We start from the raw sequence: 16,160 nt of genomic DNA, 5'->3' as shown, positions 1-16,160 counted from the left end.
TCGTTATGACCCTCCTCCTCCTCCTTTCCTCCACCTCGTCCTCTTCCTTGTCGTCCTTCTCCTCTTCGTTATGACCCTCCTCCTCCTCCTTGTTGACATCCTCCTTTTCAGTGAGTTAAAGTTTGACTAGAATCGTTTTAAATAAGAACTAGCGGAGCGACGGCCCGTCCTGATCTGGACTTCATTGTATACAGATGTGTGATAGGACCTGTGAGACTTGTGTGTGAGCGACGGTGATCTGTAATCATTGATTCATCCATTCATTTGATAGTGTCATGTATGACAATAAAAGTACACAGTAAAGAGATATACCTATCTATATAGATATAGATAGACTCATTATATAGGTATTTTGTGGAAGATTCATTATAAAGATAATTTGTGGAAGATTCATTATAAAGATATTTTGTGGAAGACTCATTATAAAGATATTTTGTGGAAGATTCATTATAAAGATATTTTGTGGAAGATTCATTATAAAGATATTTTGTGGAAGATTCATTATAAAGATATTTTGTGGAAGATTCATTATAAAGATATTTTGTGGAAGATTCATTATAAAGATATTTTGTGGAAGATTCATTATAAAGATATTTTTGTGGAAGATTCATTATAAAGATATTTTGTGGAAGATTCATTATAAAGATATTTTGTGGAAGATTCATTATAAAGATATTTTGTGGAAGATTCATTATAAAGATATTTTTGTGGAAGATTCATTATAAAGATATTTTGTGGAAGATTCATTATAAAGATATTTTGTGGAAGATTCATTATAAAGATATTTTGTGGAAGATTCATTATAAAGATATTTTGTGGAAGATTCATTATAAAGATATTTTGTGGAAGATTCATTATAAAGATATTTTTGTGGAAGATTCATTATAAAGATATTTTGTGGAAGATTCATTATAAAGATATTTTGTGGAAGATTCATTATAAAGATATTTTTGTGGAAGATTCATTATAAAGATATTTTGTGGAAGATTCATTATAAAGATATTTTGTGGAAGATTCATTATAAAGATATTTTGTGGAAGATTCATTATAAAGATATTTTGTGGAAGATTCATTATAAAGATATTTTGTGGAAGAATCATTATAAAGATATTTTGTGGAAGATTCATTATAAAGATATTTTTGTGTAAGATTCATTATAAAGATATTTTGTGGAAGATTCATTGTTGCCTTGTAAATTATGCCTTTTCTCAAATGTCCCCTTTACGTTAAGTTTGATAGATGAATGTCGTAAAAAAATAAAAGGGGGCCATGAATCCAATGCAAATGTCGTAAGAGTTGCTCTTATCTGGTGTCTATACTTCATGGTCTTATTCATGGACGAACGGTGTGTGTGTGGGGGGGGGGGGGGATTAATAGATTTCAACGTATCTGTAAATTCTTGTCTGACGTACAGCCAGTGGTGGAATTGATTAGATTGTTTGGATAAGGTTGTTAGGTGAATTAGGACATTGCTTTTGATTTTTTTTTTTAAATTTAAAGAAAGACAGTTATTCTTCCAGAAGCCTGTCTTTTTGTGGAGTTCAGTAGACGATGGACCTGTTTAATGTGGAAGGCACTGATGCATGATCCTCAATTACTGGCGCGCGCGCACACACACACAACGCTCAATCACGTCCGCGCTAGAGTCTACACTTAATGTCAATAGTTTATCGCTAAAAAAAAACCCCACAACAAAACGACCCTTAAAGGTCAACTATTCCGATCAAATGTTATTCAACCGCAATCCATTTGTCCCTTGTCTCTTGTTAGCGATATTGATTGGCGGGTAGCCATTGTGTGGACAGGAGGTAGCAGTAAATACACATTCGGCCCCGAGCAAATAGTCTCAAACCCAACTTTGTACATGGAATTACTCCCCCCCCCCCTTTCCATTTCTCTCTCTCCTTGACGTCATAGTTTAATTTAGTTGTAGAACTATAAGGCTGACAAAAGCCATTCCCCTGTTTCCCATACGTTGGGGGAGGGGGGGCATGTTTTATATATCGATTCCATCAGCTGGCGTGTGATTGTTAAACCCAGTGGTTTGGGACGAGTTTGGAGGTGACATGTTCTTGCGCACCACCAAGAGGCGCGTTCGGCTGTTAAACGAACTTTGGTGTCACAGAGCAGCCGCTAGATGTCTAGTATGTACGACTGTCCAAGTGGATTTGTTCAGGATAGTATTACAAATCAATGTTCTTCTGTTACCGGAATAAGTAACATTAGTAAACAGACCCATATCAACTGGAATAAGTAAATATTGGTAAACACTGACCTATATCTACGGGAATAAGTAAATATTGGTAAACCCTGACCTATATCTATCGGAATAAGTAAATATAGGTAAACACTGACCTATATCCACCGGAATAAGTAAATATTGGTAAACACTGACCTATATCTACACTGTGAGTTTGCCTTATTGCCAACTGCTCTAGGTGTAAAGGCTTCAGATTTGAGCAGTTCCTGTTAAGATTAAATACAATCTACATCTCATGCTATTGAGTTGCTGCCAAATGTTATGCATTCCTTTGGACCACATGGGAAAGTGGAGAGGGACCATAACCCATGGGAAATACAAGATTTCATTACCCAAAACCTAGGAATGAGTCCCAGAGTTGGTGTTTATGAGTCTCAGAATTGGTGTTTATGAGTCTCAGAATTGGTGTTTATGAGTCCCAGAGTTGGTGTTTATGAGTCTCTTCTTCTTCTTCTTCTAGCCAGCTTTATTGCTGCTGAGCTGTGAGCTCTTTTGCAGACTGTGCCAAGGAAAAAAAGTGTGCTGTTTTCTTCATTTGTTCAGCACTGCCATACAGGGTGTTGGTTATGTTGGGCTGTAGTGGAAGTAGGGTCTGCCTAAGGTGAATTAGGAAGGGGCATTCAAAGAGGATATGGTTTATGGTTTCATAAGGGTGGGCAAAGGGGGGTTATCTGGCATTTATTTTGTTCAGATGGTAATTTAATAGTGGTGTGTGTCCTGTTCTTAGTTGGAAAATTGTAGATTTATGAGTCTCAGAATTGGTGTTTATGAGTCCCAGAGTTGTTGTTGCAGCAAAGCAAATCAACGCTTGTGTTTTATTTAATGCTTCCTGTACAGTAGTATTAGGTCATGCACATGTTCCCTATATATGTATAGTCCTGTATAGTGGACCGGTAACTATTTATTTGTACTAAATCACTTAAAAGTGCTATTACATAGTTCATGTAGTCATGCCTAAAATAGATTTATTTATTTGCATTTCAGCGGGTGGCGTTGGTAAGAGTGCTTTGACCATTCAACTCATACAGAATCAGTAAGTTGATCATTGATGAACTAATCACATTACATCCTTATCAACATTTATTTTTAACATTTTCATCATGTCCTTATCAGCTTTTAATTTTTACTGTCACATCACAACTGACAATACCTAGCAACTGACAATACCTAGCAACTGACAGACCTAGCAACTAATTATTTTGTTGCACTAGGTAACACTAAACTGACATCTATGATGAATGTTTTAACACAACTGTCATCCAAAATAAGTGCAGTCAACTCTGTTTAAACATAAAGATAATTAAGGACAGTACTGTTATTTATTGTATTGTTTGGTGTCCCTTGACTTTCACTCTGCCCCTGGGACAGTATGCTGGAACCACTGAAAAACACATTGCTGGAACCACAGAACAACATATTTCTGGAACCATTGAACAACATATTGCTGGAACCACTGAACAACATATTGCTGGAACCACTGAACAACATATTTCTGGAACCACTGAACAACATATTGCTGGAACCACTGAACAACATATTGCTGGAACCACTGAACAACATATTGCTGGAACCACTGAACAACATATTGCTGGAACCACTGAACAACATATTGCTAGAACCACTAATCAACATATTTCTGGAACCACTGAACAACATATTGCTGGAACCACTGAACAACATATTGCTGGAACCACTGAACAACATATTGCTGGAACCACTGAACAACATATTGCTGGAACCACTGAACAACATACTGCTGGAACCACTGAACAACATATTGCTGGAACCACTGAACAACATATGTTACCGAAGTTAAAAATAGGGAGTAGTGAGATTTGCCCTTGTGGAGCATACCAGTGACAGCCGACCATGTTCTTCAAAGCTGCATACTTTATCAAGAGGTCTGAACAAGACACAGGCCCCATAACTTCCTACAGAACAAAAACTGTATGGAGAGCTGCCAGGTCTGGCAGCTACAGTGCAGTTCAATTGCAGATATAGGAATTATAGGACTATTCAAATAATAGGACTATTTGTCTGAACCTCAACTAACTCACAAATAAACTCTGCACTCTATCCAGAAGATATGAAGAAATTAATTGTAGATAAAATAAATGAGAAATGGACGAGCTCCCATCCAAATCCCAAGAAAGATGACGCTTACTATAAGCTATGCCGACAAGACCAACATCTAATCTTTCGACTCAGGACTGGACACAACAGAATGCGACAACACATGTACCGGAAGCTCAAAATTGGAACCAGTGAAATCTGCCCATGTGGAGTATCACCAGAGAATGCAGACCACGTCCTCCAAAACTGCTCTCTTTACCAAGAGGCCCGTATAAGACATTGGCCCCAAATCACCCCAATAGAAAGAAAACTATATGGAGAGCTCCCTGATTTGGAAACCACTGCGCAGTTCATCTCATGTATTGGTCTAGCCATATGAACACTCCAACATAACAATGAGAACGATGAAGAAGAAGAAGAAGTCTGAACCTCCAACATAACAATGAGAAAGAAAAAAAAAGACTGAACAACTAGTGAAGCTATTAATGATTGATGCAGTCTTTTGTTAAAGGATGGTACTGACAAAGAAAAAGGAATAAAATAAGTCACAATTAAGAGAGAGATGCAATACAGACATTAATCACAGATGAACATTCAATAGTTAAGTTTATGGGGATAAATCAGTCAGAGATATATTGCACTATGGGATATGTGGCAGAAAATGATAAGCTACATGGAAATACATGATAAGATACATAGCACAGTATGATCAAATAATAGCACTACATGATAAGATAGAGAATATTACATAAGAGTCATAGGATACCATGACACAATACAGAATACTACATAATAATATACTTAACACCTGTATGATTAGATACAGAATACTGTGTGATAAGATACAGAACAATACATAATAAGATACAGAACACTGCATGATAAGATACAGAACACTACATTATAAGATACAGAACACTGCATGATAAGATACAGAACACTACATGAACACTAGTGGTCAGCTCCTCACCTTTTAAGCTAGAACAGAAAAATTAAAAAATGTATGTATTCCATGTTCAGTCAGGGGGGGGGGAGTTCAAGATCATGGGTCACTGAGAAATACATAAAATTCCAATCCATCAAGTGCTGGTTGTGGATGTTTGTGCTTGTGTGTTTGTGCGTTCTTGCTGTTTGTATTTGCATCTAGGTTGTTATTGTTATAGTAGGGAATTTCCACTGTGTTTGAACCAACAAAATCAGCGGTTCTCAACCTTTTACGCTTGGCGACCCCTTTTTACAATCCCCCACTCTGTCGCGAACCCCCCCCCCCCCCCCCACACACATACAGCAATAGAAGAGTAGACAATACCAATCCATATTTTCGATGGTCTTAGGCGACCCCTGGCGAATGGTCAATCGACCCCTTAAGGGGCTCGCGACCCACAGGTTGAGAACCCCTGAATAAAATGATCTTATCTACATTGGAGAGACATTAGTCCACAGGATAAGATATTTACTGAATGCCTGATAGATCATTAGTAATTAGTAACAGACCAGGCATAGCACACCTTGCAGTCAGATGATGCCTGGCACTGAGCCACACTCCTCAACAACAATACACATGATGTCCTGTCTGAGAAGTAAACAAAGTTGAAAAGAAACATTAGATTTTAAATGAAGCATAAGATAAACTATTTCTTCCATCTTGACCTGACAGAAAACTCTGGAGCACCTCCCAAGCTGTATACACTCTCACATCTAAATCTCATTAGCCTGTTTAAACTGTCTCCATAATTATGATACATTTTTTTACCACTTTTGTTTTTTTTTTTTATCCTCCTTTTCTCCTCTTTCCCAAAAGAGTTGTATCACCACAGGAGGCTGCTGGGTAAATGGGCAAGGTACTCGTGGGGGTGGGCGGGAGTGTGACAAAAACAAATAGCATCGTATATATTGGTTAAGTTACAATAAAACATTCTAGAATATAGACACCCTGTAAGAAATAGTCTCCTTACACTCAGCCCATAGACAACGTCTCACTAGTGATATCCCATTATACTCAAATGTGTGTGCAACTTCTTCAAAGTAATATACAATTTATCATTCAGTGGCCCTGTTGGCCCCTATTAGTCATGGGCCTAGGTGCAATGAACCCCTCCAGGCCACAGTTACTATGCCATAAAAAAGTATATGGGTCAATATTAGTATCTTAAAGACAGGGCTTTCCAAACTATTGAATTTTTTTTTCATTTAATTAATGACCATGAACATTCTGTCAGGCATCTACTAGTTTAGTTGGCAGTGAGGTGTAGAGAGTTAATAACCATGAACATTCAACCCAGCATCTACTAGTGAGGTGTATAGAGCTAATAACCATGAATATCTTTTTTTTTTTTCAATCTTCTTTAAATGTGATGTTTTTTTTCTTATTTCAGCTTTGTTGAAGAATATGATCCAACTATAGGTAAGTGACTTGTGTGACAAGTTTAGTATGACATGGTTCATGTATTATTCATGTTCCCTCTAACTACTGCTGTGTGATCATTGATCAGTTTGATGCATGTCATCCAATGTGTTATTGTTTATTGTTAACTTTTTTTTTCAGAGGATTCCTACAGGAAACAAGTTGTGATTGATGGAGAAACATGCTTGCTGGACATACTGGACACAGCTGGTCAGGAGGAATACAGGTACCAGGCCTGCACAAACATTTTTTTTTCTCCTGTTCCTGTACTTTTTGTTTTCTCAAGAAAATTCTTTTTCAGAAATGGATGCCTGTCTGGTTAAGAAATTGTTCCTGGTTTTTTGTTATTGTCAATTTCAAACATTGCTTCCTTGTTTTGGTAGTTCACTGAGGCTATGCGATTGTTCCTGTTATTGTACTAGTATGTAGAATTTAGAAAGCCCAGAGTGTTCCTGTTCTTGTACTAGTATGTAGAATTTAGAAAGCCCAGTTTGTTCCTGTTATTGTACTAGTATGTAGAATTTAGAAAGCCCAGAGTGTTCCTGTTCTTGTACTAGTATGTAGAATTTAGAAAGCCCAGAGTGTTCCTGTTCTTGTACTAGTATGTAGAATTTAGAAAGCCCAGAGTGTTCCTGTTCTTGTACTAGTATGTAGAATTTAGAAAGCCCAGAGTGTTCCTGTTATTGTACTAGTATGTAGAATTTAGAAAGCCCAGAGTGTTCCTGTTATTGTACTAGTATGTAGAATTTAGAAAGCCCAGTATATGTGTGCCTGTGATGATGAAAAGAGTGATTGTAAATTTCTATCTCAAATTACTGTCAAGATTGTGGTTTTAGAGTTTTTGAATGATGTGTAATGATAAATCATAATCTAAGCACTGCTCACATTTTAGGACACATGATCAATGACTTGTGAAAGTCTATGGTTCATATTTGTTTGTTAAAGAACCATTAGTCTTTGTTTTTGTAAACACAGCTACCAGTTCTCAATTGAGACCTAGAGATCCTCTTATTGGATTCCATGTCATTGCTATTCTTTGGATTTGTTATTCATTCTTTTGGTGGACATGTTCCACAAACCTCATGTGATACTCAGTCACAACTTCATTAAGTGGTTGATTGCCTATTCGTCATAGAATTTCTTCATTTGTGACCCATTCTCTGTAGCTGACTCCTAAAATCTGTCTTAGCCTCAATTTAGATAAGGCTTTAACATTTTTTTTTTTGATCGACATAAGTAATTGATTATAGAATTGCTTTTTTTCTTCACTTTAATCTAATGGAAATCACTTCAAAAAAATGTCAAACACTTGATATCTCAGTTTGTTGACTTCAGCATTTTTCTGTGGGCCGTCACAAGATCTACTTTTTAAAAATGCTGGAGCATTTTGGCCAGATAAGCAATGGGAAGTTGTTGGCCAGATAAGCAATGGGAAAATGGTTAGTTAATTATGCAGAGAAAGCAACAAGTAAATAATTGAGTAGTTCTGGCAGGACTGGCAATATCTCTTGATTGAAAAAGGCTTGCTGTCGACTATTCCCTTCCCTTGTGGTTCTAGTTTCAATGATTTGTATTCAGATTTTTTTTTTGTTTTTTAACCTATTTGTTTTTTGCTGAGAATATCGTTTCTTTTTCAATTGCACTGAGTTGCCCTGCAAGTTTTCTCTAGCTTCAAATTGATCAATTAATATTTAGTGTAGCATCAGCCCACATGTATTTCTTACTGATTGAACTGGAGATTACCGTTAAACTCGAAACTAATTATGAAGATTAACAAACAGATTAACATTAGGATAATGTCTTGTAGGTAGCCTGCAGGCTAAATGTTAATTAAGGTTGTGTTCAATGTTGACTTTGTGATTCTTGTTTCCTGTTTCAGTGCAATGAGGGACCAGTACATGAGGACAGGGGAGGGCTTCTTGTGTGTGTTTGCTGTGAACAACTACAAGTCATTTGACGACATTAATCAGTATAGAGAACAAGTAAGTCTTTTGATGACATTATTCAGTGTAGAGAACAAGTAAGTCTTTTGATGACATTAATCAGTGTAGAGAACAAGTCTTTTGATGACATTAATCAGTATAGAGAACAAGTATTTTGATGACATTAATCAGTGTAGAGAACAAGTCTTTTGATGATATTAATCAGTGTAGAGATAAATATGAAACATTTGATTACAAAATAAAGATATTAAAATATTATTAGTGGAAACTATATGACAATCGGAAATATTTTTTTCAATCTTTAAAATATGCATTTAGCTAATTAGTTGACTTTGTTAAAATCTTGACCTAATTAGTTGACTTTGTTAAATTGTTGACAGATAAAAAGAGTCAAAGATGCTGATGAAGTCCCCATGGTCTGTAAGTATATTGTTTCTGAACCTAAGTTGGATGAATCTGTCAATAACAGATGTGTGGTTGTCTTGGCAGTACAGTGTAAACTGACTTAGAACATCCCTTACAGTTTCAAAGGTTTGGCTGCTTGGAGACTCAGCAAACCGTATCTAGAGATTGGGACATAGGCTTTGTTAAAATGTATTCATAAAAAATTATTTTGAAAGAGGGTTTGTGTAATTACATTTGCCTCTAGATTCAATTAACTGCAGGTTAAATGCCCAGCTCTGAAATAGTTTTCTCAGATTATACCTGAAATTGTGTGAAATTTTTCCACCTATTTAAATGTGGCCATCGTTTGGAAAAAGTAAAGGTGGATGGTCATTTAGGTTAGACCGAGACCAATCGTCATAGAAGGCCTGAACACTGACCTGCAATGTCACAACCTGTGGGCAGTGGAGACCAATATCTTGTTGCCATGTCACAGGGCTTTACGACATGGCAATGAGATATTGATCTCCGATTTCCACTGTTAGCAAAGTTGCTGGTTAGCGTTGAGGTCCACTATAACAATAGGTCTCAGACACACGTCATACTAACTTTACACCCAATCAACTAATTTACTAATCAGAAGAAATTAGTGTCAGAAAATGAGTTTTTCATCTTCACCAATTTTGTGTGTCTGTCCAGTCTCTACCAGGTAAAGGACATTTCTTGGTACCTAGAGATTTTAATTGAGGCGCTGTGGCTGAGCGGTAAAGGACTTGGCTTCCGAACCGGCGGTCCCATGTTCAAATCCTGGTAAAGACTGGAATTTTTTATTTTCGGGATCTTTGGTGCCTCTGAGTCCACCCAGCTCTAATGGGTACCTGACACTAGTTGGGGAAAAGTAAAGGTGGTTAGTGGTTGTGCTGGCCTCATGACACCCTGGTTTAACATGGGCCACAGAAACAGATGATCCTTACATCATCTGCCCTATCAGAAGGTCTGAAAGGGGGAACTTTATTTTAGAGATTTTAAACATTTAACTCCAGTAAAGTTATGAATGGTTTGCACCTGAATAAATTGACTTTTTTGTCTTCTTGACATGTCTATGCAGTGGTGGGCAACAAAGTAGATCTTCCCACCCGTACAGTAGAACAGAGGCAGGGCAAGCATGTTGCTGAGCTCTACCATATACCCTACGTAGAAACGTCAGCCAAAACAAGACAAGGGGTGGATGATGCTTTCTATACTCTAGTCCGGGAGATCAGAAAATATGTAAGTATAGCAAGGGTGATGGGCCTTTAGCTGAGAACAGTTGGCCACATATGGAAATAGACTTTGTTGTGAATGTTGTCCAGTTTTTTTTTTTTTTTTAATAAAATAACAATGGAACTGTTGCCAGTTTGTGTAGTTGGCTGGTGAAAGACAAACTCAGAATCAAAAAGGAAAAGTAAAATACCAGGTGTATAGGGTATAACAGTTGGCCACATATGTAGCATAGACGGTGGGAAGCGTGGTCGAAAGGCCAAGTGCGCTTAAACTTGGCTTGGCTACCTAGAAGGGGGCTCGAGGTTCGACACCCGACTCGGGCAGAGTTGTGTTTACTGAGCGCCTAAAGGCAGCACGGAAAACCAACTCCTAGATACCCCCTCCCCCCCACCGGTCCACAAATGAGATTGGACCAAAAGCGCTCTGAGCATGCTATAAGCATGAAAGTAGCACTATATAAAAGCTATAATAATAATAATAATAATAGACTTTGTTGAATGATGTCCAGTTTTTTTTTTTTTAATAAAATAACAATGGAATTGTTTCCAGTTTTTTTTTTGAGTATGTACTATAGTGACTTTGTGGGACATTTATATTAAACTTGACTAGAAGATGGTAGGGATTCTGTGTACTATATTGTCTTTGTGAGACATTGATATTAAACTTGACTAGAAGATTGTGATGGTAGGGATTCTGTGTACTATATTGGCTTTGTGAGACATTGATATTAAACTTGACTAGAAGATTGTGATGGTAGGGATTCTGTGTACTATATTGTCTTTGTGAGACATTGATATTAAACTTGACTAGAAGATTGTGATGGTAGGGATTCTGTGTACTATATTGGCTTTGTGAGACATTGATATTAAACTTGACTAGAAGATTGTGATGGTAGGGATTCTGTGTACTATATTGGCTTTGTGAGACATTGATATTAAACTTGACTAGAAGATTGTGATGGTAGGGATTCTGTGTACTATATTGGCTTTGTGAGACATTGATATTAAACTTGACTAGAAGTTGGTAGGGATTCTGTGTACTATATTGGCTTTGTGAGACATTGATATTGAATTTGACCACTTATTTTATTTATTTCTTCACAGAAAGAGAAAAAAGGGAAAGACAGGAAAAAGAGAAAGATTGGCGGCAAAGGGAAACTATGTCAACTTTTATAAGCTTGTGAAGCCTGGAAGTGATATGTTTTTTTTTATTTTGAGACATTATTTCATCATTGTTTGTATTCTCCTAGTTGATTTGTTTTGCCTTGTCATGAATGGAGAAAATGGCGAGTTCTGTTTTTTTTTTTGACAAAATGTTTCGATGTTGAGGAATGAGTTGCATTGGATTCTTAGCTAACAGTGTTAAATTATCTGCTCTAGCAGTTATTCTCTTACCTTCAATACCATGAAGGAAGATGACAATTTTTTTTTTGTTGTAAAAATGTAACAGTTATGACTTTGCCATAAATCTATTGAAAGTTAGTCATAGTCCTCCAATGTGCCAACTTGTGGACAGAGCCAGAGGCTCATGTCTGAGACCCAGAGGCTCATGTCTGAGACCCATAGGCTCATGTCTGAGACCTATAGGCTCATGTCTGAGACCCAGAGGCTCATGTCTGAGACCCATAGGCTCACGTCTGTTATCAGATTGAAGTACATATTGTACCTCCTCCTGGCCAGTGTCTAGATATAGTGAATGTACGGGCTCAACTTGAGTCCATTGCCATATTGTTTAGAGTGTCTTCTCTTGAAGGCTGTTATTATGTTTCACCTCTCAAAGTGAAAGCATTATGTTTCTTGTCATTCAGAATGAGTGTGCTTGTCATTGCAATAATAGAAAACTCTAGAGCTCACAGTGAATACAATTCAAGTAGATAGAGAGATTCGACCCACTGACCCTGTCCTATGTTACTATGACAGTCATCTTCTAGATCAGTCAATTGTTTGATCTTTTATGGACTTCATTTTACTTTTTTGTTGTATAAATGTACTTTTGGCTGTTTTTCTTCTTGACTAGCTCTTTTTCTCTGCAGTGTTTCCATACAGTATATTTGCATACCCTGTCCATCCAATCCAATGTTATATTAATGGCTGTCTTTTGGTGTTTTTCTTGATGTTTTTTTTCCTCTTTGAGAAATATTTGTATCCTTTGATGTTAATGTACATGGGTACATATATATATATATATATATTATATATATATCTGAATGAACTGTGTATGAGAGTTGCTTTTAAAGTTACTATTGGTTGTTAAGCAACTCATTTGAAACAATTACTTTTCATAAATTGCCTTCTTGTTCTCATTTGGTCTCGGAGGTCACCTGTATGTAAATATTCCGCTGTATACCAGATAGGTTTTAAGATCTTGATAGCGTCTCTTTTGGTTTTATATATCACAAAGGCTTCATTAATATTATGCAAAGTTCATTGTACATAACATTAATCTATCATTCACCGTTGAATTTAGGAATTTTGTTATCCAGCTGTGCGGAGTGAATTATTTTGAATTTGTGGAAAGGGCACTCGGCCAAACAGATATCTTAATGTGTTCAGTGTTGCCATGAAGTGACCTCATGAATTGCTGCGTGTGTCTGTGACCTTCCCAGCTGAGGTATAGCGTGTCAGTATGATGACATAACATGACATTGCCAAAAATGTTTGCATGCTCACCAGGCTTTGTGGGTCTAGGTAGAATCTGTCATAGAGCTTGACAGTGGCTACGATTTCTCATGTGACACTGGAATAATGGTCACATCAATGTTTTTACTGTGAAACAAATTGTACAATATCAATATTTCCATGTTGGTCACTTGTTTTCTTCTTCATCACTGCTTAAACCTTTTTTTATTCTTTTGTTTGAACTAAATGAATATAGGCTTACATTTACAATTCTTACTGTGCGCTACTGGTACCCTAGAGATCTTTACACACGTTTCTATTGGACTAAATCAAGATTTTGCTTTCTAATATAATCTTCCCTTTTTATACCTTGCACGAGTGTCAGCTGGAAACTTTCATTGGGTTGGAATGCTGACAACAGTTTTGAAAGCTAACTTAAGTGAATCGAGTAAATGGAAGTGTTTGTTAAACAGTGGAGTGCAGAGAATCGATGCCTCTGCTTTGATGGTGATGACTTTTTTTTAACCATTTGTTTTGAATTGTTTTTAAATTGTTATTTCTGTTGCCATTTTAAATGTTTTTTTGTTTTTTTTTTAAATTTAATATTGTATATTGTATATTGATAAAAAAAAATGTCTTTTCAATTAGAGATGAGTGTTGTGGGACAGGAGAATTGTTGAATGTCTACTTTTTTTTTTTTTTTTTTTAATGTAGTTGAGTTTTACTTGTTGAGTTTTGAATGTAATTTGGTTAAAAAATACACAGAAGAAAAACACAGCTGTTAACTTGAAATAAAAAAAGAAATCAAGTTGCATGTTTCTAAAACTATATGCAGATTTCTTATAGAGCTTTTACTTTGGCTTATTTACTTTGGCTTATTTACAACAGATACAAAAATAACACTTGAAATCATTAAATCAGTGGGAAGCATGGTCGAGAGGCTAAGTGCGCTTGAACTTGGCTTGGCTACCTATAAAGGGGGCTCGAGGTTTGACACCCGACGAGCAGATTTGTGTTTACTGAGTGTCTAAAGGCACATAACCCCCTCCCCCCACTGGTCCACATATGAGATTGGACCATAGCGCTCTGAGCATGTTTATAAGTAGTGCTATATAAAAGCTTTAATTATTATTATTATAAAATAAAAAATTGCTACAGATTCAAACATTTTCTCAGAACATAGGCAAAGCCGTTTTTTTTTTCTGTGTACTCTTCAACTGCAAATGATTAGTGTCATCAATCAATCATAATTAGTTTTGATCAGATTTCAACACAAATTTCTTGTCTTAAAAGTTGATTGAAGTAGAGGACATATTTCTGTGTGTGTGTCACTCTCTTGTACAAAGAAAGTGAAAAAAAAAAGCTCTGGCTATGTTAGTTTTTTTTTGTAATGTCTGAGTTATAGTGATCTAAATGCTTAATGTTCATACTTATTGGGATGACTATTGTGTACATGTTGACTTGTCAGCTGACCCTTGAACTTTTCGTGAGTATTGAAAAGAAGAAATGCTTTTTGAAATTCTACCTTTTGCCTCATTCAGGCCAGTTTAAGAATTTCAGTATTAGTTACCCTATCACTTTTATTACCAGGTACTCAATAAATTGAAACAAGATAAGAGAAAACAAGATAATATTTTAGTCATTTTGAAGATCATATTCTCTTTTTTTTTAACGACTATATAAGAGAAGCTGTGAAAGTTGAATCAATAAGTGAAGAGCGAAGGCTGTAGTTGACACATTGAAAGGTTTGGCTGTTTTTGAATACACTTGATGAGATCTTCATCTTAGCAAACGTCTCATTCCAAAACTGTTATATCCAACCTGATTTACTTAGGCACCATTCACCCAATGATGAACCCTAGAGGCAGCACTAACTGTAATATCTTGAGTGTTGAGCCAGCTGTAGTCTGGAATTTGTTTTTATTATCAATGGCCTCGTTTGGGAGTCTGTTAAATTTATGAGGAAGGTCTTTTTCTAAGTTTAATTGAATCAAATGTTAGTAACATTAGCATTTTATTGTCTGCTCAATTTGCATGTACCATTTACATCAAGAGTACACAATGTATGAAGTGGTGAATGCTTTGTATGTCCGAGGGGACAGTTGTATTGTGGTTTTAGTACTTTTTTTTTCCAATTCTGCCTCATTTAGTCAAACCAGAATATATGGAATGATATTTCAATACAAATAATAAAATGTACTTAGTGTTTTCTATTAGTTTCTGTTCATTATATTGAATACATATTTTATAGTTCAATGTAGAAACAAATACCTGACATTCGTCACAATAAACTTATTGTGCAAAGCTAGATTTTCTTATGGAGATTAAGATCTCTTGTAATAGACTTCTTCCTTATATCATGTTTTTAATACTTACTAATACTTTGACAGCTTCTGAACACCTCGGCTTATCAATTCAACATCTTATTTCTGAATTACAATATTTCAATGGATGGCTGCCTGGTTTGCACTTGTAGGGGGAAGTTCCTTCAGAATTGAAGATTATTACATCCTAGTATCAGGCAGGGATCATCAAGGTGAATCTCTTAAGTTAAGGCACAACAGAGCAGCATTAGAAGCTATTGAGAGATATAGAAGGTTGGAGGACGATCATCCTAATAAACTACTAACACAGAGGAATAGGAAAAACAACAAAAAAAAAAGCAAAGGACTCTGATCCAACTTACTGACAAACTAGCCCTAAAACACCACCTACCCATCAGATATTGTTGTCTTTACAGACTCATAATCTACTCTGCAAGCACTTAACAGCAGCACCTCAAACAGCCCAAGAGAGTTGACAACACTCATTGTGATAATCCATCAGATGATATCAAAATTAAATATCAATATCACACTACAGTGGATCCCTGGACACATTGGCATCATGGGAAATGAAAAGGCAGATAAGCTATCAAAGGCAGGTTCATCTATGGAACAACCAGATAGACCTGTTAACTACCTCACCCTAAGGTCAATGTTAGTCAACAATCACAAAGAGGAGTGGCTCAACCAATGGGCATCAGGAAACACAGGCAGAGCCATGTACAAAGAAATGACTACGTCTAACAAACTGGACAGTATTAACTTCCTCCCCCGCAAAGAACAATCTACAATTTTCCAACTAAGAACAGGACACACACCACTATTAAATTACCACCTGAACAAAATAAACTCCACACAACTACCCCTTTGCAGACACTGCGCCCACCCCTT

The 16,160-nt window shown here is 36.4% G+C and overlaps 1 protein-coding gene across 2 annotated transcripts in view; it reads left to right on the top strand.

Annotated features, from left to right (window-relative positions):
• LOC106054683 (GTPase HRas) overlaps positions 1-15,156 on the top strand; it is a 32,232-nt gene extending 17,076 nt beyond the window's left edge. The window contains exons 2-8 of one of the 2 annotated variants that reach the window (XM_056044099.1): positions 3,245-3,293; positions 6,709-6,737; positions 6,879-6,963; positions 8,617-8,719; positions 9,061-9,100; positions 10,173-10,333; positions 11,431-15,156. In XM_056044099.1, coding sequence (XP_055900074.1) covers positions 3,245-3,293; positions 6,709-6,737; positions 6,879-6,963; positions 8,617-8,719; positions 9,061-9,100; positions 10,173-10,333; positions 11,431-11,502 — 539 coding nt within the window. In that variant the 3' untranslated portion in view covers positions 11,503-15,156. Of the gene's footprint in view, positions 1-3,195; positions 3,294-6,708; positions 6,738-6,878; positions 6,964-8,616; positions 8,720-9,060; positions 9,101-10,172; positions 10,334-11,430 lie in introns of those variants that run through there. The other variant, XM_056044098.1, reaches the window with a different exon arrangement.
• Positions 15,157-16,160: the final 1,004 nt, after the last annotated feature.

This window comes from Biomphalaria glabrata, chromosome 10 (genome assembly GCF_947242115.1).
Source record: "Biomphalaria glabrata chromosome 10, xgBioGlab47.1, whole genome shotgun sequence".
Lineage (NCBI taxonomy): Eukaryota > Metazoa > Mollusca > Gastropoda > Planorbidae > Biomphalaria > Biomphalaria glabrata.
Note: the sequence above shows the minus strand (reverse complement) of the source record. Positions and strands in the feature narration are given on the sequence as shown.